General features: G+C 37.1%; 1 protein-coding gene across 2 annotated transcripts in view; it reads left to right on the top strand.

Annotated features, from left to right (window-relative positions):
* Wdr36 (WD repeat domain 36) overlaps window positions 1-24,640 on the top strand; it is a 43,383-nt gene that overhangs the window by 5,385 nt on the left and 13,358 nt on the right. For both annotated transcript variants that reach the window (XM_004652478.3, XM_045133089.1), the window contains exons 4-16: window positions 592-709; window positions 3,566-3,698; window positions 5,030-5,084; window positions 8,373-8,505; window positions 8,737-8,912; window positions 9,217-9,337; window positions 10,278-10,343; window positions 12,346-12,432; window positions 14,252-14,397; window positions 17,138-17,252; window positions 17,741-17,906; window positions 18,796-18,904; window positions 21,719-21,798. In XM_004652478.3, the coding sequence (XP_004652535.2) occupies window positions 592-709; window positions 3,566-3,698; window positions 5,030-5,084; window positions 8,373-8,505; window positions 8,737-8,912; window positions 9,217-9,337; window positions 10,278-10,343; window positions 12,346-12,432; window positions 14,252-14,397; window positions 17,138-17,252; window positions 17,741-17,906; window positions 18,796-18,904; window positions 21,719-21,798 (1,505 nt within the window). The remainder of the gene's footprint in view (window positions 1-591; window positions 710-3,565; window positions 3,699-5,029; window positions 5,085-8,372; window positions 8,506-8,736; window positions 8,913-9,216; window positions 9,338-10,277; window positions 10,344-12,345; window positions 12,433-14,251; window positions 14,398-17,137; window positions 17,253-17,740; window positions 17,907-18,795; window positions 18,905-21,718; window positions 21,799-24,640) is intronic.

Here is a 24,640-nt window from a genome sequence, read left to right as displayed (position 1 = left end):
AGAAACTGTAAACCATGGGGCAAATTGACCACCCCTTGGAGCAAAGAGTCAAGGAGAAGAATACTGTTGTGGGAATCTGGGGGAAACTGAAAGCATGAAGGAGAAACTTATGGAGACATCAGCTACTTTAAGGATAAGTGTCTCTGTGCCAAAGTAGAAAGTTTAAAGAAGTGCTGGACATGGCTCTATCCCAGCTCATTCGGAAGGTAGTGGTAATGGACTCTGTAAAGGTAAGCTTTCTATAGCGTACCGTTTCCCTAGGATGCAGGGATTTGCACTGGCTGAATTGGGCAAGGAGGGACCTATATCAATGCATGCTACTTCTCTACGTATACAAGGGAGGCTGGCCCTGAGCTCTCACTTCTGTTGTGTTCCTACTCCATGTTACAATTCCTTCATGAACTGGTTGAGAGAGCATTGATGAACAGGCTTGGTTCCTTACTATTTGATCATCAACCTCAAGTAATCAAGCATTGGACCAACATTTCTTTATATAAGCATTTTTTATTATTACATGCCTTTGGATAATAGGAATAGTAATTACATTGGTAAGTGATTAATATGAATTTCTTTCAAACTTTGACTTTATAGGTAGTGCATACCTTTAAAGGTCATAAGGCAGAAATCCATCTTTTGCAACCCTTTGGGGATCACATTATATCTATTGACACTGACAGCATTCTTATTATTTGGCACATATATTCAGAAGGTAAGAATTAACTCATTTATTTGCTTTAGTTTTAGATGGTTAAAAATCTTTGTAAACCTAACTTCTGTACTAGAGGTTGTACATGCAAACATTAAAAAAGTAATAATGCTTATTAGCATGTGTGATATAAAGTTCTACATAGATGAGTGGTTACATTCAGTTTGTTAAACTATTTATAAGAGAAAGTTCTGAATAGATGAGCAGTTACATTCAGCTTGTTAAACTATTTACAGGCTGTCAAATGTACTTATCTCAGCTAATACATTTTCCATTGTACTTCTCCATGGTTAGCAATACATTAGGAATTTTGGCTAGGAACTACAGCTATCACAGTAAACATAGATGATCATGTAACCTCAAAAAGGCATATCCTTTCCAGGGATATGAGTTAGTACCATTTAACTGATGTGTGGTAGCACTGAGACTGCATTTTCAAAGGAATGTAAGGTCAGAATATCACTAGCTTTCTTTAATAAGATACCGAGGGTCCATCATAAACTGAATCTAGTAAGTTCTTTAATCTGTTTACATTTTTAGTTCATATTACTTCTTAATAATGATTAATGGCTACTTTCTTTTAGTAAGTAACTTGGAGATTTTTGAGTTTGAATTACTAAACCTTTCTTTGTTTTACTAAAGTACGAGAATAAAATTTCAAATATATTTCCTATAAATGGTGCAGTGGCTCCATAAGGTCTCAGGATGTGGCTCCAGCAGACTCACAGGCTTTCTTGGTGCTAGCTTTTCCATTCCATTTCACATCAACTCAAAGTCTTCATGAAGTTGTTTATAGTGACTTGAAGTAAAACTACTATTTGCAAATAGAGGCAAGCTGTGAAAATAGCATTCCATGTAGTCTATATACGTTCCCCCTGCATCTGTGCTTTTTCACTGCTTGCTTTAGTACTAAATTGGTTGCTAAATTTAGTAAAAAATTGTGTCAATTACAGGCAAACTGTGAAATGAAAAGCAAAAATCAAATAAGAATTTTAAATACAATAAACATAAGATTTCTTTTTTAATATTTATTTGTAAGCAGAAGGGTCGAGAGAGATTTTGCCACTGCAAATGAACCCCAGATGCATGTGCCACTTTGTGCATCTGACTTTTTGTTGGTACTGGAGATACCCAGGATAGCAGGCTTTATAGGCAAGTACTTTTAACCACTGAGCCATCTCTCTAGCCCATAAACATTTCTAATAATTTTGATCATATAGGAAGTAATTACTTGTTGTCCCAGTCCCCTAGTCCACAGATTTATAAATTATTTTTCTATCTCCATTGGAAAGTCTTCTCACTAAATATGTAAGAGTATTATTATATTGTTTGTTTCACTGAGGTTTCCTCTTGATACCTTTTTTTTTTTTTTTTTTTCTTTTTGAGGTAAGGTCTCACAGGCTGACCTGGAATTCACTATGTAGTCTCAGTGTGGCTTCAAACTCAAGGTGATCCTCCTACCTCTGCCTCCCAAGTGCTGGGATTAAAGGTGTGTACCACCATGCCCGGCTTTCTTCATTTTTTTTTTTTTTTTTAATTTATTTGAGAGCAACAGACAGAGAGAGAAAGAGAGAGAATGGGCACGCCAGGGTTTCCAGCCACTGCAAACAAACTCCAGACGAGTGCGCCTCCTTGTGCATCTGGCTAACGTGGGTCCTGGGGAATCGAGCCTCGAAACGGGGTCCTTAGGCTTCACAGGCAAGCGTTTTTAACTGCTAAGCTCTCTCCAGCCCTCTTCATGCTTTTTTAAAGAAACATTTTTTTTATTTATGAAAGAGAGAGAGGGAGAGGGAGAGCGCGCCAGGGCCTCCAGCCACTACAAATGAATTCCAGATGCATTTGCTACCTTGTGCATCTGGCTTGTGTGGGTCCTGGGGAATTGAACCTGGGTTCTTTGGCTTTGCAGGCAAACACCTTAACTGCTAAGCCATCCCTCCAGCCCTCTCATATGTTTGAATGGTTCATAGAACATTGCAGATCATTTTCTCTTCATTTAGTGCATTCTTTCCTACCTTGGTCAAATTATAAAAATATTTGTGCTATTCCCCAGGATTATTTTTAATCCTTCCTTTTATTTACTTATTTTAAAGGTTTATCTTTATTTATTTATTTTAGAGAGAGAGAGTGAGTGAGTGAGTGAAAATGGCCACTCCTGAGCTCGAGCCACACTGTAAACGAACTCCAGACACATGTGCCACCATGTGCATCTGGCTTATGTGGGACCTGGGGAATTGAACCTGGGTCTTTAGGCTTCACAGGCAAGTGCCTTAACTGTTAAACCAATTTGGCAGGGTAACTTTGAATAGTATTTTTATTAGAATTTACAGATTGTTTATATGTGTATGTGTATATATTCATGTTCATATGTGAATAGGAGTCTGTGTGCTTTTGTGTGATCACCATCACATGACTTTTGGAGGCCAGAGGTTAAAGTCCGATTTCCTACACAGTCAATCCTTTTTTTTTTTTTTTTTTTTTCTTTTTGAGAAAAGGATTCCCTCAGAAACAGGGACTCGCTAATTTGACTAGACTGGCTAGTCAGCAAGTTTTAGTAATCTCTTACCTCTGCCTCTCCACACTGAGATTATAGGCATGGGTCACCACACCAGGCTTTTATGTAGGTATTTGGAGTCTGAACACAGATCCTCATGCTTACATTGCACTGGACCTACTGAACCATCTCCTCAGCCTCTGTCAATCATTTTTGATAGTCTAAGTGACATTTAGAAGTTACCATATCACATTTATTTCTCATGGATATGTTTTAAGGTTAATATTGAGACTCCGATGTAATGAACTTAAAGTGGTAGATATGAGTATGTGAAACATATTAAGCTATTATAACTTTTGCTTTTGTAGAGGAATATCTGCGGTTGACTTTTGATAAGTCAGTTTTTAAAATTTCTACAATTTTGCATCCAAGTACCTACTTGAATAAAGTACTTCTGGGTAGTGAACAAGGAAGTCTGCAGTTATGGAATGTAAAATCCAAGTAAGTGCTTTATTTTCAAAATAACTTAGGCAGTTCTCCTTATCCTTACCTACTTCCTAAAGGATCCTGAAGTCTGTCAATTCTGTCTGCCCTTGTATGAATGCTTTTAAAGTTGTTGCCTGTAACAGCATATATGTGAAATCTGACATGTGGTCCTGGTACATGATGGGCAGTTTCATAAATGACATTGAAAAGTATGTACTAATGGCTCACTAACTGGCAAGAGTCCATGTAGATATAGAGAGGCTCTAGTAAAGTAATTGAGCAGCTTTTAGTTTTTGCTGAACTAAGAAAGAGAGACAAAAAAACAAATCGGTGTTCATTTAGTGCTGGCATTTGGAAATAGTTTGTAAAGAGAAATACTTTGGTATATCAATATAATGAATATCTATTTTAATATTGGTATAGATGGAAGGCTAAGTACATGTGCTTGTTATGTGAACATTTATCCCAAGAGAAGAGAAATAGCTCAGCATTTTTCCTGTGGCATTAAAATAAGCAAAGATAGTAACCATCCAAATTGTTCCTAACTGAAAGGGAAAGGTTTAGTGATTGTCTGAGTTCTTAGTTTTGAATCAAAATTTCAGTTTAATCTAACAATCAACTGTTATCTGCCTACTCAGTGCTAGGCCTAGGGATATTGGCCGACATACTGCCTCTGCACTTCAAGTTATGTCCCAGGTCCTTTGATATTCACATTCTTTGCTGTACTTTAAATATCTATTGTGATTATTGGATAAACTAATTTGTGCCCATTTGTAGCATTTAATGTGCTTTAATGATTATTAGTATGATTTCAGATGTTTCTGTTCCATGTACTTATTTGTCATTCATGGTTTAATTCTGAACCTGAGAGCTGCATTATTTTTGTTCAATAGTTCATGTAATGTACAAGTGCTATTTTGATAGAAATCCAGTATATTTCCTTCGGTGATATTTCTAGAAATAAACTGCAGTGAATAATGGAATCTGTTTGTATGCTAAATTTTTAACATATTTTGTTTATTTATTTTCAAGCAGAGAAAGAGAGAATGGGTATTTAAGAGGTAGTATTGCACAGCAGTTAGCAGTGTGGGTACCAGAATGCATCTGGACACCCGTTACTTTATCTTAACTGACATGATTTTCTCAGTTGCTTTTTCTGAAAAAAATGTGCTAATACTTGCCTCATGTAATGATTTTGAATAATAAGTTATATATGTTCTTAGGATGGTGCTTAGTAAAGTAACACATTTGGTAGATAACACCTAATATTTCACATTCTGAATATATAGTTGATTTTGTTTTCCTCTTAAAAAAAAAATAACTTTAAAGTATTTTTCTTCTCGTAGTAAGCTTCTATATACGTTTCCAGGGTGGAAAGTTGGAGTGACAGCTCTTCAACAGGTTAGTATCTTTCTGTTAAAGTCATAATTTTTTCATATTAACCATATTTTTAAACCTAAGGAAAAAATTAGCATTCAGCTTTGTAACTTATTTTCAGGAAATAGTATTTTAAAAATATTATATGAATTGAAAATGGGCAATAATGATGCTTTGCCTGTAAAAGTTTCTGGAATCTTTGTGTTTGGAGTTAGACTCTAAACCCATGGTTGCTATAGAACCTTGTTTATTAATCATCTTACAAGCATGTTAAAGTACCTTATGTAGAACAAAAATGAGTTTCCAGTGTGATTTAAGGAAACTGTAGGTCATATTTATTTACTTGAGAGAGAAAAAATGAGGCTGAGGCAGAGTGAGTATGGACATTCCAGGGCTTCCAGTCACTGCAAATGAACTCCAGATACATGAACCACTTTGCTCATCTGGCTTCATCTGGGCACTGGGGAACTGAACCCAGGCCGTAAGGCTTTGCAAGCAAGCGTCTTTAGTTGTTGAACCATCTCTCCATTGCCAAGACCCAAATCTTAATGTTTATTCATTGGTAAACTCTTCCAAAAGAAACTGCCTTTTGTTTTTATGAATCAGCCAGACATGTAAATGAATAGGCATATGCAGGATGTCTGCTGTGTATAGTAGTATACCTTTCTCCACACTGACTAGAGCAACTCAGAATCTCACAGTCACTTTGATTTGCGTTTCCATGATGGTTAAAGATGCTGAACAATTTTTTAAAAGTTTATTTGCCATTTGTATTCCCTCTTTTGGGAACTCTCTTTTCAATTCCATAGCTCACTTTCTGTTTGGGTTGTTAATTTTATTTATGTTTACTTTTTGAGTTCTTTGTATATTCTAGATATCAATCCTCTCAGATATAAAGCTGGCTTTTCCAACAGGTGCCCTGTTAGGCTATCTCTCCAGCCCAATAACCAGTTTTCCCAGCACCATTTGTTGAAGATACAGTCTTTTCTCCAGTTTGTATTTTTGGTATTGTTGTCAAGAATCAAGTGGCTGTAGTTGTGTGGATTTAATTTGGGTCCTCTGTTCTACTTCATTCGTCGACATGACTGTTTTGTACCAGTATCATGCTGTTTGTGTTACTATGGTTTTTAGTACAACTTGAAATCAGGTATGATGATATCTCTAGCAGCATTATTTTATTTTACTCAGGATTGCTTTTGTGCTTCCATTTGTATTTTAGGGTTTTTTTTTTCTATTTCTATGAAGAAGAATACTGGAATTTTGTTTGGGATTACATTGAATCTGTGCATTAGTATTTGTAAGATAGCCATTTTCACCATATTCTTGTGATTCATGAATACAGGAGGACTGTTTTAAAGTTTAGATTATAAAGATCATTTACTTTTTTTTTTCTCTTTTGGTTTTTCAAGGTAGGGTCTCTCTCTAGCCCAGGCTGACCTGTAATTCACTTGGTAGTCTCAGGTGGCCTCGAGCTCATGGCAATCCTCCTACCTCTGCCTCCCCAGTGCTGGGATTAAAGGTGTGTGCCCCCACACCCAACAAGATCATTTACTTTCTTGATGGGGTTGATTCCAAGATTCTGTTTTTTGAGGATATTGTGAATGAGATTCCTTCTTAAGTTTGTCATTGGCATGTAGAAAAACTTCCCATTTTTTTAATGTTAATTTTGTATCCTGTCGTTGGGAATTTTCAATGGTCTTGAGAGTCTAATGTATAGAATCATACTCTCTGCCAATAAGGACTGTAACTCTTCCTTTCCTATTTGTATCCCATGTTTTTTTCTCTCTCTTCACTGGTCCAGCTGTGACTTGAGGCATCATATTATTGAGAGTAGAAAGAATGGACACCCTTGACTTGTTCCTGTTCAAGTGGGAATGCTTTGAGTTTTTCTTCCTTTAGCATGATGTTGGCTATGGGTTTGTCATATGTAGCCTTTATTCTGCTTAGATGTATTCCCTCCATCACTAACTTCACCTTTTGTCATAAGAAGAGAGAGGATTTTGTTAAATGATCCTGTGGCTTCTGTCCTTCAGTCCACTTATGGGATGCTTTACATGTGTTGAACCATCCGTGCCTCACTCTGTAGTTCTAGACTGGCCTTGAACTCAGAGCATTCCTTCTACCTCTGCCTCCTGAATTGCTGGGGATTAAAGATATGTGCCACCACACCCAGCTTGATTACGTATTTTGAAAGCGAGGAATCCTATTTGTTTTGAACACCTGTTACTTCTCCAGTTTGGCATAAAGTAGGCATTTGATGGCAGACTAATGAAATGTTTAATCTAATTTCATTCTATAGTGATAGTAGATATTCATCTGGGTAGTAAAGCCTGTATATTAGACCATTATAACACCAGTAATCCTAGAATATTAGCACTTTAACAAACTAATTGTAAAACATATTTTGTCTTAACACGTTTCACAGGATTTTCTTTGATAATTCTTTATTTCATTTGTGAGTTGGGTGCTTATGTTGCTATACTAATACCAAGATATTATGTTTTAGGACTTTTTTTCTGTCTCTTCTAGTAGTGATTTCACATGTCAGCTTCCTTTTCTCTTTTTTCAAAAATATTTTATTTTTATTTATTTATTTGACAGAGAAAGAGGGAAGAAGGGAGGGAGAAAGAGAGAATGGGCATGCCAGGGCCTCCAGCCACTGCACATGAACTCCAGATGTGTGTGCCCCCTTGTGCATCTGGCTAATTTGGGTCCTGGGGAATCGAACCTGGGTCCTTCAAATGCTTTAACTGCTAAGCCATCCCTCCAGCCCAGTCAGCTTCCTTTTCCATGTAGCTATTGTCTTGCCACATCAGCTTCACTATAGAGGTTCAGAAGGTATCTTGACCAGCAGAAGGGAAGCTGGAAAGTAATTTGGAAAAGTCATCCTTTTTAATTAATTAATGCAGTTATTATTTGAGAGAAAGAGGTATACACACATGCACACACACACAGGGAAAGAGAGAGAGAGAGAGAGAATATGAGAATGAATATGAAAGAATGAATATGGGTGCACCAGAGCCTCTAGCTGCTGCAAATGAACTCCAGGTGCATGTGCTGCCTTGTGCATCTGGCTTTATGTGCATACTGAGGAATTGAACCTGGGTCCTTAGGTTTTGCAGGCAAGTGCCTTAACTGCCAATTCAACTCTCCAGCCCTAGAAAAATCAAAATACATCCATGTCAATAGGAGATAGAAAATGCCAAAATTAAAACTAGTGGTGTGTATGTGTCTTCAAGAAGGCATTTCACTTCTTTTCATGACACAATAATTCACACTGAGATTATTTCATCTGAACAATTTAATTTTCAGGCACCCGCATTGGATGTTGTTGCTGTTGGTCTTATGTCAGGTCAGGTTATCATTCATAACATTAAGTTTGATGAAACATTGATGAAGTTTCGTCAGGACTGGGGACCAATTACTTCCATTTCATTTCGCACAGGTACCTTTAACTTATTTAATCTTGGTAATTAAGAATACCTAAGATGCTTCTCTTTAAGAGTTGTGGACATTTTTCTTAATGAATATTGTGGTTTAACCTAATGGAAATTAATAAAATACTAAAGTAAAGAGAAGCACAAGAAAATAGGAAGATTAATTGCATTTATAAATTGAATGATAATTGTCTTGGGGAGGCAAATGTTTTTTTCTGATGCTTTTATTTTAATAATAGATGGTCATCCCATAATGGCAGCTGGAAGCCCATGTGGCCATATTGGACTCTGGGATCTGGAAGACAAAAAATTAATCAATCAGATGAGAAATGCACACTCCACAGCAATTGCCGGGCTGACTTTTCTTCATAGAGAACCTCTTCTTGTTACAAATGGCGCTGACAATGCTCTCAGGGTATTGTGATTATTCTTGTCATCTTCTAAGCACGTCTGGCTTGGGGTTATTCTAAGCCTATTTTCTCTTATAAGACTGCAGGAATCTGGGATAAGATTGATAGATAAACAAAAACATAGCAGGAGACATGACCACAATGAAGTGAAAAAGACATGCATTTTATTTTTCCTCTAATCCCTACTTCTGGGCCAATGGTATAGCAAGCACTACTACTCAATGCTAGCCAATGTATTTAGAAGGTGACTTGACTGCTTGCAGATGAGATAGCCCTTTGGGAACAATCTTACCATTCATTTCTTGGCAGATATGGATATTTGATGGTCCTACAGGTGAAGGACGTTTGCTACGATTCAGAATGGGACATAGTGCTTCTCTTACCAGCATCAGATATTATGGACAAAATGGACAACAAATTTTAAGTGCAAGTGAGTTTCTTTTCTTCATATTATTATTTCCCTAAGTATTGAGAGGTAAAAACTTAGTATCCATTTGATAGCTGGAAACATTTTATATTTAAATCTCTTTTCTTTTAAATATTCAGAAAATTTTACTTAAATATGAGCATGCTTTCTCAAATTCTGCTAATCTCACAGTCTTAATACAGTCTAAGATACTGCTACAAAGAGAAATGTTTCACACTGTCAGTAAAGTATAAAGTTGTTCTTTATGACAAAGTCTTTAAAAAGCTGTGCTATTTCATATCTCATGGCCAATGTGTTAATTAGTTCATTTTCAGCATCTTCTGCCAATAGGAGTTTCTGAGGGAGTTTATTGTTCATAGTCTCCAGGATGATTTTGCCTCTTCTAAGTGCTGATCTGAGAATTTTTTTTTTTTTAATGCAAGAGAGTGAGAACAAGAAAGAAAATTGTCATGCTAGGGCCTCCAGCTACTGTAATCGAATTCCAGACACGTGCACCACCTTGTGCGCATGTGCAGGCTTGTGCACTTGTGTCACCTTGCACGTCTGGCTTGTGTGGGACCTGGAGAGTCAAGCATGGGTCCTTAGGCTTCACAGGCAAGTGCCTTAACTGCTAAGCCATCTCTTCAGCCCAAGGATATTTCTTTGAATGAGCTGGTCACTTGCTTGTTTCCAACTCATAGTGAAACTTTCTTGCAGACTAGTCGTTTAAGGTTACAGCCCATCCTGATGGGGAAGGCGTACCAGAAGGAACCCGAGGGGTCTGATATCACTCTGCACAGTAAGGAAGCAAAGAAAGATGAATGCTCTAGGTTGGAATGTCTCTAAAGTGTTACAAACTGTACCACTAAGCAATTCATAGGACCTAACGTATTAGCATCTATGATTCATGTGTTCTACTGTTGGTAGTGCTGTTTAATTAGGAATTTCCTGTATATGTCAACAGGTCAAGATGGAACTCTTCAGTCATTTTCTACAGTACATGAAAAATTCAACAAGAGCTTGGGGCATGGTAAGTTATTTGCAAAATAAAAATATAAGCTACTGACTACAAAAGAAAAAAATAAAACTTTAAAGATACCGAGAGACCTGAAGGACATGTTATCTTCAGTCCATCCCTTTTTATAAAAGTATATGAAAGAGGTACTAGAAATCCCCTAACATCCAAGTTGCTATTGAAGTGGTTGAGGTGCCATTATAATGTTATTTTATCAAGTTAGATAAGAGCACTTTGCTGCCACCCAAGACACATTGGCAACCTAAGGAGCCATTGGTATACTGCAGAACTTTAAGTGTGTCAGTAAGCTCAGAGAAAGCAAAAAGTAAGCAGTATTTCACTCTGACTTACAGGGTTCATTTTATTTTTGTTTCATGGTTTTCAGCCTTTGTAAAATTTGTTTAAAAAATTGTTTTTCAAGTCTTATTAATAGTTACTCATTTGTCAGGTATGGTGGCACACACCTCTTATTCCAGTACTTGGGGGAGGCAGAGGTAGGAGGGTTGCTGTGAGTTTAAGGCCAGCCTGAGACTACATAGTGAATTCCAAGTCAGCCTGGACTAGAGTAAGACTCTACCTTGATAAACCAAAATAAAAATAACAACTCATTGTCCAGATGACTTTTAGAATTTTAAAAATCATTGTCTAAAATAATTCATTTCAAAATTAAAATAGAGTGATTTGATACCTTTATAACTCTTCTTAGCTAAAAATTGTATCTTTACTTTAAGTTGTGTTTTATGTTCTGCAGTAAAGGCTTTTTAAAAAAAATTTTTCCTGGGCTGGAGAGATGGCTTAGCGGTTAAGGGCTTGCCTGTGAAGCCTAAGGACCCCGGTTCGAGGCTCGGTTCCCCAGGTCCCATGTTAGCCAGATGCACAAGGGGGCGCACGTGTCTGGAGTTCATTTGCAGAGGCTGGAAGCCCTGGCGCGCCCATTCTCTCTCTCTCCCTCTGTCTTTCTCTCTGTCTGTCGCTCTCAAATAAATAAATAATTTTTTAAAAAATATTAAAAAAAAACTTTTTCCTGTTGTACGTACATATACAATTTTTAGTGGGATTTTATATTTTTTGCTAATATGAACACACTTTAAGAATAATTTTAAAAAAATTTTTTATTCTATGTGTGTGTGTATGTGTAGGTCAGAGAAGTTAATCTATACTCCACCTTCTATGAGACAGGGCCTCTTGCCACTGCAAGTGAATCTGGCCTGTGAGTGGGTCTGCATGGGTACTGGGAATTGAACCCAGGAAGGTAGGCTTTGCAAGTAAGCATTTTTCAAAATTTATTTGAAAGCAGAGAGAAAGGGCTTGGACCTGCCAGAATCTCTTGCCACTGCAAACAAACTCCAGATGGATGTATAACTATGTGTGTCTGTGTGGGTACTGACAACTCAAACCCAAAACAGCAGGCTTTACAAGCAAGCACCCTTAACCACTAGGCCTTTTGTCCAGCCCACATTTTTAGATGCTGAACCATCTCACCAGCAAATGTACTTTTATAAAACTAATTCTTTTTGTTTTGTTTTGCTTTTTTTCCAGGAAGGGTTTTGTCTAGCTCAGGTTGACCTAGAACTCATCCGTAGCTCCAGGCTGGCTTAAACTCAAAATGATTCTCCTATCTCTACCTCCCAAGTTTGGGATAAAACTGATCTCTCATTGGTTATTGCTAGTGTTGGGAGTTTACTGGGTTTTCATTATATTGGTTCTGTACCTTGTTCTAGTTTCCTATTCTAATTTTTTTTGATTGACTTCATTTTATGGCCATCATATTAGAGAATAATATTTTTATCTTTTATTTTAATTATGTATATGTTGCAATTTCTTTTCATGTCTTTTTTATCACCTAAACTTTAGAAATGATTCCATGATAGAAGTAGTAACATCTTTGTTTAGCTTCTGACTTAAATAGGAATATCTTGAAACTTGATAGTTAACATGACAATGAAAAACATTCACTTTATGTATATTTTTCATTCACAAAAGCCCATAACTATTGTCTCCTATTCCCTAACACCAGGATTAATAAATAAGAAGAGAGTTAAACGAAAAGGGCTTCAAAATACCATGTCAGTGAGGCTTCCACCTATCACAAGGTTTGCAGCTGGTAAGTAATTTCATCCTCAAAAAAAAATAATGGTTTTATACTTTCTTTACTTTAATGGATACTTTTGACCTCTTGACCTCTGTTAAACCTCAGATATATGCTAATCTTGTATGAATACTGAAAATGAGTTCTTTTCAACATGAATTCATTAACTGTCAACCTTGGGCATTGTTCTTTTTACTCTATCCCATGCCTTATGTAATGAAAGCCACTAAAGTTTTTAGCTGAAATAGCAACATAAGAGAATAGAGTTCTAAGTAATGAAGATCTAATATCCTGATATGGTAGTATTCAGTAGCATGTGAGCAGAGCTTCCTTCAAAGAAGGGCCTTTTTGGTTTTTCGAGGTAGGGTCTCACTCTGGCTCAGGCTGACCTGGAATTCACTATGTAGTCTCAGGGTGGCCTCGAACTTACGGTGATCCTCCTTCCTCTGCCTCCCGAGTGCTGGGATTAAAGGCATGCGCCACCACGCCTGGCAAGAAGGGCCTTTTTAAAATAGTGAATACAAATAATGAGATCATTGAAAACTGTTAAGAAAAGCTCTGCTGACAACATTTGTATTTTAAGAATGTCCTTTCACAGAGTACCCAGCTTTGAAATATCTATCACACCTTCCAAGGCTCAGTGTCCATTGCAGAAGAGGTGGAAGACAGAATGTAAGAGCCAAAGGCAGGGTAGGACTCCTTACAACATGCTCCTCCAGACACAAAATGGCCTGGATATCCATGACCTCACAGTGCCTGGCACTACCTCCATAAGATCATCATAATAGGAGGAAAAGATCATGAAATAAAAGTAAAGACTGATTGAAAGGGAGAGGATATGTTGGAGAGTCGAGTTTCAAAGGGGAAAGTGGGGAGAGGGAAAGAATTACCAGGGGATATTGTTTACAATTATGAAAACTGTTAATAAAAATAAATAAATATTTTTAAAAAGGAAAAGAGTATCATTTCCATGTTATAAGAACCTGCTTGTTTTTGTTTCTTTTAAAAAATATTTATTTATTTATTTATTTGAGAGAGAGAGAATGGGCACTCCGGGGCCTCCAGCCATTGCAAATGAACTCCAGACACATGTACCACCTTGTACATCTGGCTTATGTGGATCCTGGGGAATTAAACTGAGGTTCTTTGACTTTGCAGGCAGATGCCTTAACCACTAAGCCATCTCTCTAGCCCTGTTTTTGTTTTCTTTTTGGACCCCTTTCCTGTCTGTTTTCTTATAGACTAAATAATCTTTATAAACATTTACCCAAGTCATGCTTGCAACCAAAAAATTAAAAAGTGGCCCTTTGTTACCCTACAGTAAAATGTTACTTTTTAACATGATTTTTAAGACTAGTTTGGTCGCTTGCTTTTTCTTCTCCCATCTCTTCCAAGAAAGTACTTCTTACGTGCTGCCATCAATTGTTAGTTGCTCACAGGACTCTTGGTCTGTAGGGCTTTACCACCACTACAACTACTCTATTCATTTCTGTTTGTGGTACCATTCCTTGTGGACAGCTGTTAATCTCCCAAAATCTCAGTCAGCTCCTCCTGAGTGCTCTTAGAAAAATTGTCATGCCATCACATTTCATTATAAGTTCTTCTACTCATATTCTATCGTTAGATGTATTTACTTGATTTAGCCAATGCCACAGTGAATACATTGACATCATGTTTATCAATCATCCATTAGATTGGGAAAGTGGTTGCTATTAGAGGTAACATGCTTGTCTGACCATTATGTCCTTAGTACAGGATGCTAGTATGGAATGTTAGATGCTTAGCTAATGGGTGAATAAATGGGAGAAGTAAACACAATTTTAATTATGTTTAGAGGAAGCCCGTGAAAGTGACTGGGATGGTATTATTGCTTGCCATCAAGGTAAGCTATCATGCTCAACCTGGAATTATCAGAAATCTACAATAGGCGCCTACTTTCTTAAGCCTAAAGGAATGAAGACAGATGACATCACTGCAACAGTAAGTGAGCTTATTTATTAGGGTGTTTTTCTCCTTTAAAGCTGTCCTGTAAATTTCTTACACGTCTACTAACAATATCAGTGGAAAGAACATAGCTTAACATTTCAAATTTATGCCTTAATAGTGTCTTTTCTAGTTTGCAGAGATTAATTACTAGGGATTAGATATGAAATATTACCTTCATATGATTTTTATTTATATTTTCCTAAGGACCTAAAGGTTGGACATCTTTTCTTGTGGCCATGATCCATTTGTATCTGTCTGTCTTTAACTGTGACTACACTCTCTTACTATGTTAGCTCTGAAGTCAATTTTGAAGATAGGAAGTATGTATGACTCCTCCAAGTTTGTTCCTCTTCCTTAAGATTGTTTTGGCTTTTCTAGTCCCATGTATTTTATTAGTTTTCAGTTTCTACCAAAAGACAGGAGTTTAATCCTATGCATCAGTTTGAATGTTGTCTGTGATTCATGAAGCATTTTTATTGGCAATTTTTGGTACTTTCCAATGTATTGTTTTATATAATCATAAAATTTTGTTCTAGTATTCTTTTTCATTGCTATTATTAGTGGAATTGTTTTCTTAGTTTTATTTTGGGTTACTCATTTGTAGTAAGTTTATCAAGATAAAATTGACATTTCCATGCTGATCTTGTGTCTTGCAATCTTGCTGAACTTTTGAAAATGATTATTAAAGTATAGTAGTTTATGTGTGTACAGGTAGGTAATTATGCACATATGTACATACATGCTTAACTGGTGCTAATAAGCTGAGTTACCTAGAGCAAAGCCAGTAAGTAGTATATGGCATAAATATAAGTGACTTTTACAGAGTCCATACACTAATGTACAGTTGTTACTCACAAGTAGTCCTTACAGGATAGTTTTGTGTATTCTGTCATAGGAAACATATTTGAATGAATAAGTTAGGAAAGGAGATTGCTAGAAACAGGCTGAGTATATCCATTAGTTCCTGAGGGTAGCAGTAATAAATGAGACTCAAAATAGATCAGATTATGTTTATATTCCATTTAGGGAGATGGGATTTTTTTTTATCATAGTGTATTATTTCCTCCCTAAAATATTTGTTAAGGAGTAAGCTTTAATTATTTAGAGAACTTTATGTACATGCCAATATTCTGTAATATTGTGGAAGTATGTCTTAACTCATAGAGTGCAGATATGGGATAGATCCTCCATGAATGCAGCAAGAGAGAACCTGGGCCCTGGGTGAGTTTCGGCCTTCCAAGTTAGTGGGTCTCAGGTATCAAACTCTTGCCTATGATTAGCAAAGAACTGAAAAATGCACATACAAGAAGGGCTAATTATGAAAGATTTATTAAAGAAGGAAAAAAGCAGAAAAGCTCCTAAGCCAAGAAGAAAACTGGGAAAATCTCACTCACATAGAGGTTTGGATCAGTTCTTTACAAATTAGGTACACCATTAGGATGAGCTTCGTTACCAAGTTCAGTTGTAATACAGAAGACCTTGATTGGTTATTGGGCCCAGGAAGACAGTACCAACTCAGAAGGGTCCTACCTATGGGGGTGCAAGCCCATAGAAAGCTAAGGAGGAAGAACCAAAAAGCTGCTCTTATCACCATCTTGGATCAGACTGGGGTCCTAGTCTCACCAGGGCAAGGCAGCATCCATGTTCTTTTGGGCCTGTTTCCTTAGCTGACCACCTGTAAAAGAAAGCTACCTTGCCCCTAATCTGTATTAGTGGTATATCCAGTTTATGTTGCCTGCACCATTAAATAAACTTAAGTTGTTTTCTCTTTTAAGTTGTAGAAATAATGTTTATTTAGGTGTAAATTATTTCTTGGGTGAGTGCCATTACATGAACCCACCCACCTATGCACATGTGTGTGCATATACCTTATTTCCCTGAAGAAGATTATGTCACTAAACCTGGAACTCTCCTTCTTTCTGTTAACCTGGCTGACCAGGGAGCCCCAGCAACTTTTCTGTCTCCATCACCCTCAGTGCTTAGGTTATAGGCATGTGTGGACATACTCTTTTTACATGGGAACTGGGAATTGATCTCTGATCTTCATACTTAAACAGCAAATGATCTTACCCACCAGTACATCTCCCTAGCCTATAGTTTGGATTTCTTTATTGGACGTTTAGCAAGTGCCATGTTTTTAGTTTTAGGTCAACTAAAGAAACCACAAAAACAATTCCCTATGCTTTGTAAACTTAAATTGAGTAAACTAGTTACACTTTATTGCCTTTGATCATTTCTTAATACTTATTTAAAAATGGAAGTAGAGGGCTGGAGAGATGGCTTAGCGGTTAAGCGCTCACCTATGAAGCCTAAGGACCCCGGTTCGAGGCTTGATTCCCCAGGTCCCACGTTAGCCAGATGCACAAGGGGACGCACGTGTGTGGAGTTCGTTTGCAGTGGCTGGAGGCCCTGGCATGCCCATTCTCTCTATCTGCCTCTTTCTGTCTGTCACTTTCAAATAAATAAAATAAAAATAAAAATAAAAAATAAACAAGAATGCAACAACTCCCAAAGGCCATAATGTTAAATTCAAGTCCATTAAAAAAAAAAATGGAAGTAGAATTATGTAATGTAACATATTTAAGAAAACTAATAAAATCATTTCACTTGCCATGTTTTCTTAATGATATAATTGATAGATTGCAAAATACTGTGGAAATCATTAACTGCAATAAAAACATTACTTATTTTCTGTGCCATTTTAGATTTAATCTTTCTTTTTTTCTCTCTGTAGGCAGTGGATATAACTTCTTGTGGGAACTTTGCAGTCATAGGCCTATCATCGGGAACTGTAGATGTTTATAACATGCAATCTGGTATTCATCGAGGAAGTTTTGGCAAAGATCAAGGTATTAGATTTTCTTCTTTTTCTTTTTTTTAAAAGATTTATGCAGGGGGAGAGGGAGAGAATGGGTGCACCACGTCCTCTAATCACTGTAAACGAACTCCAGAGGCATGCGTCACCATGCGCATCTTGCTTATGTGGGAACTGGACAATCGAACCTGGGTCCTTAGGCTGCTAAGCCATCTCTCCAGGCCCCAACTTTTTTTTTTTAAAAAAACATGTTTTAGTTGGGCTGCCAACATGGCAAATGCTATTATCATGCCATGTTAAAGTACTCACAAAAGACACAATTTTAACTTTTTCTGAAATCTCTGATTTCTATAGTTTAATAATTAGTTTTCCCTATCCTCATATTGCAGAAATAACATCAATATTTTAGGTTATATCAATAATACGAATGTAGATATTTGAATATGGGGACTGTTTTTTATGAATTGTTCAGAAGCACTTCAGTTTTCATTTCCTTTTTTCTCTTCACATGTACTTAAAAAGCTCATACGGGATCTGTTCGAGGTGTTGCAGTGGATGGATTAAACCAACTGACAATTACAGCTGGTAGTGAACAATTGCTCAAATTTTGGAACTTTAAAAGCAAAGTTTTAATCCATTCCATGAGCCTTGATTCATCTCCAAATATGATGCTGCTACATAGGGACAGGTAACCTTTAGTAGTGTATTTTCTCATTAATGCCAGTTGGAAGAAAGCAAGCAGCCATGACCATTAACAACCTTTTTCTCTTTGTAAAGAAGGGATATGTCAGAGAGGGCATGCACACAAAATGAAACTGACAAAAATACATCACAGTTGAAGAGCAAAACAGCCACAGGAATCTTTGTGTATGTTGGTGAGAGAGAGGCTGGCTGTGGTTTCAGCCAGAAGATGGGATGATGGGGCTGTGGACAGAACAGGTGCTCATTTCCTCAGAAAATTTTGGCTACTAGAAGACCTATGTGTGTTTGTGTGTTAAAAAATAAAATTGGGCTGGAGAGATGGCTTAGCAGTTAACTGCTTGCCTGTGAAGCCTAAGGACCCCGGTTCAAGGCTCGGTTCCCCAGGTCCCACGTTAGCCAGATGCACAAGGGGGCGCACGAGTCTGGAGTTCGTTTGCAGAGGCTGGGAGCCCTGGCACACCCATTCTCTCTCTCTCCCTCTACCTGTCTTTCTCTCTGTGTCTGTCGCTCTCAAATAAATAAATAAATAAAAATTAAAAAAAATAAATAAAGTCAGTGCTTACTTTTTGTATTTAAGCATTAAAAGGATTCCCCCTGGAAAAAAAAATAGTATATTTTCTTTTGGATAGTTTAGGTGAAAATTCTTAAATGTAGAATTTATCAAGTGGAAAAAAAATCTTAATAATATACTACTTAATAATGGTTTGATTTCTTCAAAGGTATATTTGGCATATTACTTTTGATTTTCTTAAATGTATATTTGGTGTATTAAAATTTATGGTGTTAGTGCTCACCTTCAGCAGCACATATACTAAAATTCATGGTATATTGTTTCTCTCTGTTTATTTACACTGGTACTATATCTTGTTTGCTAGTGGCTTTCTGGGACTTGCCTTGGATGATTTCTCCATTAAAGTTCTGGACATCGAAACTAGGAAGATTGTCAGAGAATTTTCTGGACACCAAGGCCAAATCAATGATATGGTAAAAACTTAGCCATTTAAACTCATTCATTTCTGTTTCTTCTTAGGTTAAACTTATTCAGATAGTTGAATCTGTTATCTTTTATTACACTTGAATACCTCAAAGTAAGATTTTCAGAGTAAATGATAACTTGTACACTACTTTTCAAAGAGATTTTTAAAAGAAAATTTGGAAAAAGTTTTTTTTTAAAGAGAATTGATGCTCAGACTGATTATAAATCACAGGGTTTATCTTTTTTCTCCTTAACTTTAAGTAAAGCCAACATATACTTGGAGAATAAAGGTGCTACTGGTATATGTTATATCATTTTTACTGAACTTTAAACTTAGCTGAGAAAATTTATTTCTATTTTTCTGTGTATTTAATGTATTTATGGGAGCTTGGAGTATTTGATTTAGTCAAATTTAGTGTTACTCTGGAGTTTGTATCTTCAAACAATTTTTCTTTTTTTTTTTAATCTTATTTTTGGTTTTTCAAGGTAGGGTCTCAATCGAGCCCAGGCTGACCTGGAATTTACTATGTAGATTCAGGGTGGCCTTGAACTCACAGCAATCCTCCTACCTCTGCCTCCCAAGTGCTGGGATTAAAGGTGTGTGCTACCATGCCCAGTTCAATTTTCATTTTTTAAAAATTATTTTTATTTGCACATTTGGGGGAGCGGCAAGTACACCAGATTCTCTTGCTGCTGCAAAGGAACTCCAGCCACTTGGAATCCAGCTTCATGTGGGACATGTCTCTTTATGTTGGGGAGTTGAACCCAAGCCAGCAGGCTTTTAGGGAAGCACCTTTAACCAATGAGGCATCTCCCTAGCCCCTCCAAAAGTTTTATTTTTGGGGGGGAGCGAGGGGGTTTGAGTTAGGGTCTCACTCTAGCTCAGACTGACCTGGAATTCACTATGTAGTCACAGGGTAGCCTCAAATTCATAGTGATCCTCCTACCTCTGCCTCCCAAGTGCTGGGGATTAAAGGTGTGCACCACCACGCCCAGCCAAAAGATTTTTAATAAGAGGGTCATTAAGCTTGCTCTCATGTTGTTCAGTGGAATATGTAGTATGGTTTTAAAGCATACTTCATTTAAATAAATTTTAAAACCTTAGCATTGTCAGTTTAGGAGTATTTAAAGAATGTGTTGTCATTTGACATTAGTTATAGATCCATTTACTTGAAAAGAGATAAAATAACATTGAAATCCTAACTATGAAGCACACTCAGTAGTGACCTCCATGTTACTTTATTAAGCCTAGTATAGAAAAACAGAATTTACAGTGCTTAGTCCACCCCTTAAAAGTAGGGAAAGAAATTGGTCAAGAAATTACATCCTGTACTATGAGGTTGACAGCGTTACCAGCAGCAGAATTTGTGATGACAGTGTCTGTAGAAACATGGGTGTGAGTGGAATAATTATGATAAAATGACATGTTTGTAAATATTGCCAGTGTCAGCTTGCCCTTCCTATTTCTTTCCTTTTCAGACTTGACCTCCATTTAGGTATCTGCAGTTTCTTCTGCTTACTAACATCTGTTAGCATTTATAATAGGACCTTGTCTTAGAGAGATGTTATTCCCATCCTTTACTGACTGCACTGGCCCTCTGTAAACTGATTTATCTTTACCTTGACACTTATGCTTTGGTGATCTTGCTATAACTAGCTGAGCAAAGTAGTAGCATTGAACTTATATTTGTATCATTTGCTAAAAGGTATAATCCCTATGGTATTAATAGACTCCTGGGTTAATAATCTAATGCTGTGAATTTTAAAGTTTTTTACTTTTGAGTCTTTTCTAGTCTCAAGTCTTGTGAAGTGAAATTATGTATGCCATTATCTAAATGTATTTTGAATATCCTTCTGATTATTCTTGCTTTAAATTATATTTTATTCATGAAGGGAGAAAATTTTTTTTTCAGTGAATGAAGCTACAGGTAGAAGTAGAAGTATTTCTTTATTAACTTTAATGTTCCAGGAAATTTTTCACTCTTCAGAATTATAATGGTTTAGATTAATTTCTGGAAAGATAGTATTATATATATGCTGCTTTCAAAGAATAGAGTTTTGTTGCTTTTACAAATATTTTATAACTGAGTTAAGCTAGGAAAATATTTCTAATTTATTCACAGAATAACACTTTAATGTTAAAAATAATTTCTAGTCACAGTTTATTAGTTCTCTAAATATACAGTGCTATGAAAATTGGGGTGCTAATCTTAATTTCATGAACTTTCAGTAATTCATTTAAAACCCAAGTTCCAGATCAGTGATACATGGGAAAAGCTTTTTTTTTTTTTTTGAGGTAGGGTCTCACATTAGTCCAGGCTGACCTGGAATTCACTGTGTAGTCTCAGAGTGGCCTTGAACACATGGCAATTCTCCTACCTCTCTGCCTCTCCAGTGCTGGGATTAAAGGCGACCCACCTCAGGAAATGCTTTTTTTTATATATAAAATAAAGCATTCTAGCCAAGCGTGATGGCGCATGCCTTGAGTCCCAGCCCTTAGGAGGCTGAGGTATGACCATTGATATGAGTTAGAGGCCAGCCTGAGACTACAGACTGAGTTCCAGGTCAGCCTGGGCCAGAGTGAGACCCTACTTTGAAAAAAATAAAATAAATAAATAAATACAAATAAGGCAGCCTGAATTTTATTTAGTTACATCTCATCTGTTTTTTCATGCAGTGTAAATTATTCCCATGTTTTATATTCTTTAAGATGTTCATATATATGCATCTATACATAGTAACATGTATATATATGTATACCCAGGTATGGCTAATATATCTCCATATATTATATGGCATATTTTTGTTGTTTTATTTTAAAGGCTTTCAGTCCTGATGGGCGTTGGCTGATAAGTGCTGCAATGGATTGTTCTATTAGGACTTGGGACCTTCCATCTGGGTGGTGAGTTCATTTTTAAGTCCCTTGCATGATTTCTCAGTCTTTGTCGTAACATGTAATTTACGCCCATAGGCCGTGGATTGGGTAGCTTTTTTTTGTTTGAAATATGGTATTTATTTGTCTATTTATTATTTTTGGTGTTTTATATAGCTACAACTTCATAAAATGATTAAATAATAAGCTGTTTCAGGTTTGCATTGGATGTGTTGTCACTAAATTGGGTAATGTTTTAAGGTATAAATACGGGGGCTGGAGAGATGGTTCAGTGAGTGGTTAGAACACAGGTTCTTATTTGGGTAGCTTCTTCATTTGGTTGGTCGGTTATTGTCCCCCTGCCCAGATAGTCTTACTGTAGTCCAGGCAACTTGGAACTCACTCTGTAGCTCCAGGCTGGCCTGACCTGGAGCTCACAGTGATCATTCTACCTCACCCTTTGGAGTGCTGGGATTAAAAGCGTGCTCTATCACACCTGGCTAGGTAGGTTTTTTTTTTTTTTTCTTAGTTAATTATTTGACAAAGAAGGGGGAGAGAGAATGGGTGCACCACGGCTTCCAGCCACTGCATACGAACTCCACCCCCTTGAGCATCTGGCTAATGTGGGTCCTGGGGAATAGAAACTGGGTCCTTTGGCTTTGCAGGCAAATGCCTTAACCACTAACCCATCCCTCCAGCCCTCTAGGTAGTTTTTTTTAATGCAAATATGTTTGGGAATTTTTCTCACATGTTTTGTCATTGCAGTATTTTAGATTTCTAAACAGCAGGGAGTAACATCAAAAAAACAGGGCAAAACCTACAATCTCCTCTAAAACATTCCTGCAAAATTAAGATATGGAAATAATACATATAAATCTCAAACTCATTTGGTCTTCTTGATACTCCAAAATAAAGCAGATATTTTATTTTGAGAGCTTTTGTGACTGTTCATATTGAATTAAAAGGTGCAACACCTTAGTTTTCCTTTCTTTATATTGTCTTATCTCTTCTGTCAGTACTATAGCAATGTCAGAAATCCATTTCATGGAATGAAACTTGCTAGTTACTAATCCAGCGTTTTCTCAGGAAATTAGATAACCACATATGTGACAGCAATCTGATCTTTAGAAAGGAAAAACCCTGATTTCTCATTTCCCTTTAACTTGGCTACAGGCATGAAGCACACCCTACCCAGCATATGTATCTGGTCTAGAGGAAGCATAGCTAAAGAGTGTCATTAGTGGGTCTACTTAGTGACTAGGGGCTTTTACCCACACGTGTATCACTTTTTCACTTAAAATGGAGCTAAACAAAATCTGGTTAGCTGTATTCTTAAACTTGAATAATCTCTTTACATCCTGGCCTTTTGCTGTTAAAAGTGAACATTATATAATTTGAATTGAAGGAAGGGAGCGGTACAAGTTATATACTTGACATAATGTGTTTTTCTTTCATTTTATTCCTTAATGGCATATATTACATGGGAGAAATAGGCTAATTTCAGTGACATTAAAATTGGCAAAAGTTTCTTTTCTTTTTTGTGAGGAAGGGTCACATATTTTAGTGTAGGTTAGCTTTAGATTCGTGGTCCTCTTGCTTCAGCCTCCTATAAGTGTATTGTCACACCTATTTTGGGATTTTAAAAAAGATTTTTTTTTATTGACAACTTCCAGAATTGTAAACAATATTCCATGGTAATTTCCTCCCTCCTTGTGCTTTCCCCTTTGACACTCCACTCTCCATCATATCCCCTCCCCCTCTCAATCAGTCTCTTTTATTTTGATGTCATGATCTTTCCCTCCTAATATGATGGTCTTGAGTAGGTACTGTCAGGCACTGTGAGGACATGGATATCCAGGCCATTTTGTATCTGGAGGAGTACGTTGTAAGGAGTCCTACTCTTCCTTTTGCCCTGACATTCTTTCTGCCACCTCTTCTGCATTGGCCCCTGAGCCTTAGAAGTTGTGATAGAGATATTTCAGTGCTAAGCACTCCTCTGTCACTTCTCAGCACAATGTTGCCTTCTGAGTCATCTCAAGGCCACTGCCATTTGAAAAGAGAAGCTTCTGTAACCAAAAGTGAGAGTAGTATTAATATATGGGTATGAACATTAAGGTAAGTGCTTACTGGGAAGTTTGGTGAGCAAGGTATATACATTTAGCCAGATAACCAGCAGACATTATCCCCCTTGGGCTTATGGTTACCCTTGTTGAGGTTTTCAGTATCAGGGCTGTATTCCCTCCCATGGAGCGGGCTTCCAGTCCAATTAAAGAGAGGTTGGTTTCCCCCATAACAGACATGCCACTATTGCACTCATTGGCTCATTTGGCCTGGTTGCCAAATTTAAGGCTTGCAATGTCCAGTGTTGAGTATCTTCATTCATAATTTCTCTTTCCCATTAAACTGCATGCAGTGTAGCTTTTTCCAGGTTTCTGTCAGCTGGTCTACAGGGAGGAGGTTTTCAGCTCAGCTCCAGCAGGATTTCTCAGTGGCCTTGCAGCCCAAGTATGTGCAGTCTTCAGCAATAGGGTCTTACCATCCATTCCTGATGGGAAACCAAGGGCCTCGGCAATGGCCTGTAATGTTTTGGGGGCATCAGGGACCTCACTGGCCAACAACTCACTGGAAGGTATCCCATCCCTGGCACTGAAAATTTTCTAGTAACAATCTATGGCTTCTGAGTTTTCCATTGTCCAAAAAAGTAGGTTTCCATATGACTTACTTATATCCTCTTAAATTTTAATTAGCCCTCCCTCCACCTTTTCTTTACCAGTCTCTTTCCCTGACCTCACTTAGGCCTTTTCACCCCCATTAATCTGTTCCTCTGCTTACATATATTAAGTACCATCCCATTAAGTACCAACCTCCCGCC

This window comes from Jaculus jaculus, chromosome 13, assembly GCF_020740685.1.
Source record: "Jaculus jaculus isolate mJacJac1 chromosome 13, mJacJac1.mat.Y.cur, whole genome shotgun sequence".
Lineage (NCBI taxonomy): Eukaryota > Metazoa > Chordata > Mammalia > Rodentia > Dipodidae > Jaculus > Jaculus jaculus.
Note: the sequence above shows the minus strand (reverse complement) of the source record. Positions and strands in the feature narration are given on the sequence as shown.